The 4,329-nt window shown below is 35.8% G+C and overlaps 1 protein-coding gene across 1 annotated transcript in view; it reads left to right on the top strand.

Annotated features, from left to right (window-relative positions):
• TMEM64 (transmembrane protein 64) overlaps positions 1 to 3,224 on the top strand; it is a 12,198-nt gene extending 8,974 nt beyond the window's left edge. The window contains exon 3 of the mRNA XM_026843352.1: positions 637 to 3,224. Coding sequence (XP_026699153.1) covers positions 637 to 831 — 195 coding nt within the window. The 3' untranslated portion in view covers positions 832 to 3,224. The remainder of the gene's footprint in view (positions 1 to 636) is intronic.
• Positions 3,225 to 4,329: the final 1,105 nt, after the last annotated feature.

Below are 4,329 nucleotides of genomic sequence, written 5' to 3'. Positions count from 1 at the left end.
CACCCGCCCCTGCAACATCCTGTCCCCTCCCCAAGCTATCTTCCAGAAACCAAGCTCTTCCTGTACAGATAAGTCACTCAGAAACTCTGATTGTGCCCTGTTTAGTCCTGATATCTGAGAAGCACAGTGACACTGCTGCTCTCTATCTTACACACCAGAGGGGTAAGGACAAGAAGTTTTACTTCCTTCACTCTCCATCATCCCCTGTCTATGCTGTTTTGCAAGTTGCAGATGCCCAGTACACTTTCAACCTGTTACTCACTTGGTACATGGAAACCAGCCTTTTTGACTTACGGAAATACACCACGTCATTTCTTTTGATGAAACATTTTTGCCAGGAAAGTGAAAGGATTGCTTTCTAACAAGTATGTGGATGTCAGTGGAAAGAAAGAAAATATCAATTCATATCAATTTAAGTTCTATGTATTGTGTGTGTTCTGATGTGCTAGTTACAAAGGTTTAGAGCCACTCATTGATTAAGTTCATCTCCCTTCTAATGTCTCACCAGTGAAGTCTTGAGTCAACAGATGCCTACATGAATCTTTGTGTGGACGAGTCTTTGTTTTGATCAGAACAGTTGCTTTGTATTGGTACCCACAGTTTATATAGCCTACAACACTCTTGTTTTATTTGCAGATTGTCATAAGCATAGGACTCATGTTTTATGTTGTTCATCGAGCTCAAGTGGAACTGAATGCAGCTATTGTAGCATGTGAAATGGAAATGAAGACATCGCTTGTTAAAGACAGTCAACCAAGCATTGGTGGTTCAACCACATACTGCAACAAAAGGACAGTAACATTCTCTGGAGGAGGGGTCAATATTGTGTGATTTCAAGTATTAATAAAGTAAGGTTTTATGAACCTAAGCTATTGCCTAGAAATATCTATGGACAATTCAACTAGCTCTAAAAAAAATTACAAGTGGTTACAGGTTGTACTGTGGCACAAACCAACTGACCAGCTCTTCAATTGCACATGGGGTGACTTCTAGCAAGAAAAGAAAGATGGTGAAGTAACTTAAGATGTAAATGCAAATTTAGCTGCACCTTTGGTCATTTATTATGCCTGTCATGGCCTGTAGTCTGCACTTTAGGTTTTTTTCTTTTGCTCCTATAAACTAAGAAATGCTTCTCTAAACTGAGAAAAGTAGCACAGAGGTAAATATTTTTCTGCTTAGTGTTATTTATAAGGCTGAATAATTATATGCAGTAGAATTTTATTACTGATAAAGATGAATGAGAAAGTATGCAATTCAATGTATGTTATTCTTGAATGTGCTTTTACTTTGGAATTGCTTCCAGAACTTGGAGTGTATTATTTAGCTGATGATGGGACCATTTGGCTTTTCCTTCATTTTTGATTTTTAAAAAAGAGAACCTTATATAAAGCTTTGGTTGAATGTATTTTTGTAAGTCATTAAAAATGTTGCAGAGCCATGCATAAGTATTCACACAAGCTTAAATCCTACATTGTGGGACTGAAGTGCTCTTAAATAACATTTTAAGTTACACTGTGTAATATGCAAAGTAAAAGGGAAAATACAGAAGTTATAATAGATTGCAGTGACTATTCAAAGGAGACTTCATGACTTAATTGTTGCATTGGTTTTACCACCTTGGTGATTGTAACAAAGGGCTGTTCCATGTTAGTCCTATTTATAATATTTTTAATTGTTAAAAGGATGGAGGTTTTCAGCTTACATGACTGTGTGTAATAAGGCTTCCAGAACAGGGAGCTGATTCTCTCCTTTAAACAAAATAATAGGATACTGGCGGTACTGATCTTACATGAAGGTGGCCTTTGTTTTGTAAGTGAATTCCCCCCTCCCTTTAAAAAGCTTTAAAAATTCACTTTGGTTGACATGTGTTTTTTTTTCTAAAAGTTTTACATTTTTTAGAAGATGCAATCTATTACAAATTTCATCAGAGTGAAGATATGAAAACTAGAGGTTCTCCTTAGAAAATAACTAATCCAGTAATGGAGGAGGACAGTAATGTCCCTGAGACTCAGGAATTCTGACTCCATTTTTGCAAGACAACACTGTATTGGATAGTGCTCCTTTTGCGTGTGCTGTGGACTGTTTTTCACTGCATTTGAATAGACCGAATGACCTGATAATAACTTGTGTGTGTGTAAAAGGAAAATGACAATAATGCCTGAACATGATGTCTTGTGGGTGTGAGTTTCATGTAGATATATGTACCAATGTTCAATTGCTCAAACACACGCAAGTCATCGGATACAAAAATAATGTAATGTATTGCTTATTTTGTAGTTATTTTGTCTAAGTTTTTAAGGATGCTTTCAGTCTTCAAAATTTTGTTATTTTCTAATAGTATGACTGTGCTTCCTTTTTATAAGGCTGTTTGCTGGGTTCAAGCATATTTGTGTTGTTGAGAACAGCAGTTCTTCAAGGTTGCTGGGAAGCAGAGATTTGATAGCCTCTAACAGTCTTACTGTGAGGATGTATAATACTCACATAACTTGACATCTACTCATTCCTTGGTAGTGGAAAGTTCAATTTTGTTCTTTAAATATGTATCTTTTGCAGACTGCTGTTCTTGGGTCTTGTGACCTAAGGAACTAAACTAGTTAAATGAAACAACAAAGTTCAGATTGTCGTCTTCTTGTTGTTTTGGGGTTTGGGGTTTTTGGTTGTGGTTTTTTTTTTTTGATTGGTTGGTTTGTTTTTGAAAAGGCAATCTGTATATACCTGGAAGTGTTCATTTACACATCTCTGCCTCTGACAGCTCCTGCGTGAAAACAAGAGAGCCAGATAACTTTTTGATGGCGTTATTTGTCATCATAGTATAATTGAGCCCTTTCTTAACTGAAGGTTTTTTATTTTTTTTGTTTCTTGGAAAGAACAATCCTTCAATAAATGAACTGATCTGAACTTTGGTCCATCTTGCCAAATCAACAATAGTGTTTTGAAGAAGGCATCTCTTTCTTCGCATTTTTAAACTAACTTAAGGTTGTGTTGATTATTTGAGAACATTTCCCAAATATGTATTTTGAAGTGCTTTTATTTCCATGACATTTTGTAACCAGAGTAACTTCACTATGTGAACACTTTTGTAGTATGGGATTAGTTCTTAAGACTTTTGCATTTTGCTTGATACTTGTAATATTTGTGTACAAGTTAATGGGAAATGTGCATTAAAAGGAACTTTTCTGTACCATGCCAATCATAATTTTATACAATAAATTCACTCAAATTTCTTTAAAGGAATATGTATTAAATGTTTAGGTTGCTGTGAAGTAGTTGGAAAGAAGGTGCAGTGGAGTGTTGTCTTTATGTACGTGTGCAAAGATAGTCGTCTACATTAAATGAGTAACAAGTTAGGATTTAAGGATTAATTCCGTGGGTGAGGAGTTGCTGACAAGAGAAAGACACTTGATTTTTACTTTTTTAATAAATTAAATACATGCCCAATTGTGTTAAATACTTTGAAGATTAGGTATTTGTAGCTGCCTTTTTGATAGAAGAATAAGCACATGTGCTCATGAGAAATGTGCTACTGAACCGAAAGAGGATTGATGTTTTTGCATGTAAAAGTAGAAGTCATGTGACAATTTTTTTTTTTAGATGTCTTCCTTCCCAATGAAATTAAAAAAGAAAAGGGTGTGAATCCAATTTAAATAATATGTGGCATGTCACCTTCAAGAACATTTTGAATTGCATGATCGTGAAATTCCTGTATTTTCTATATGAAACATACCTAAATTGCAGGTCATATAGAAGAAAGAATCTCTCCCAGCTGCATGGCACCAGTTTTCCTTTCTCCTTCTTGTGGTAAGTGCAACTGCGTAATAAATTTGTCAAAACGTAATACTATACTAAGCACCTGTGAGGAAAACTATTTTTTGTTCAAGAGCTTTATATACTCTTCATTCTGATTTTTGCACAGTAACTTCAACTGTTGCTGAGGTCAAATTTGAAGAATGGAAAAACTGTTCTTACATGGTGTGTGGGTAGTGTCACATAATCAGATCATTTGTGTGAATTTTCAGCTTTCCACCTGAGGCTGGTATGATTTGGGTTTTGACTGACCAGGATTACTGGAGGAGTCAGTGGCCTTGCACATAATCTAGGATATGATGCTTAAGATGAAATACTATAAATGTGTTCTCATAAGCTCTGTGGGCATTCTTAATGGTGGAAGCAAATAGCTAAGAGTAGCTGTGTGACAGGCTTCCTCACTCTAATAAATTCAAAGCTGGTACCAGTATTGTCTATGTAAGAAGATGGTTTGAACATGAGGGAATAGTAAATCAGGTGCACAGGGGAAACATGCAGATTCTGCCTCTGCTGAGGAGAACAGCT

The sequence above is a fragment of the Athene cunicularia genome (assembly GCF_003259725.1).
Source record: "Athene cunicularia isolate RWA chromosome 2 unlocalized genomic scaffold, athCun1 chr2_part1, whole genome shotgun sequence".
Taxonomy (NCBI): Eukaryota; Metazoa; Chordata; class Aves; order Strigiformes; family Strigidae; genus Athene; species Athene cunicularia.
Note: the sequence above shows the minus strand (reverse complement) of the source record. Positions and strands in the feature narration are given on the sequence as shown.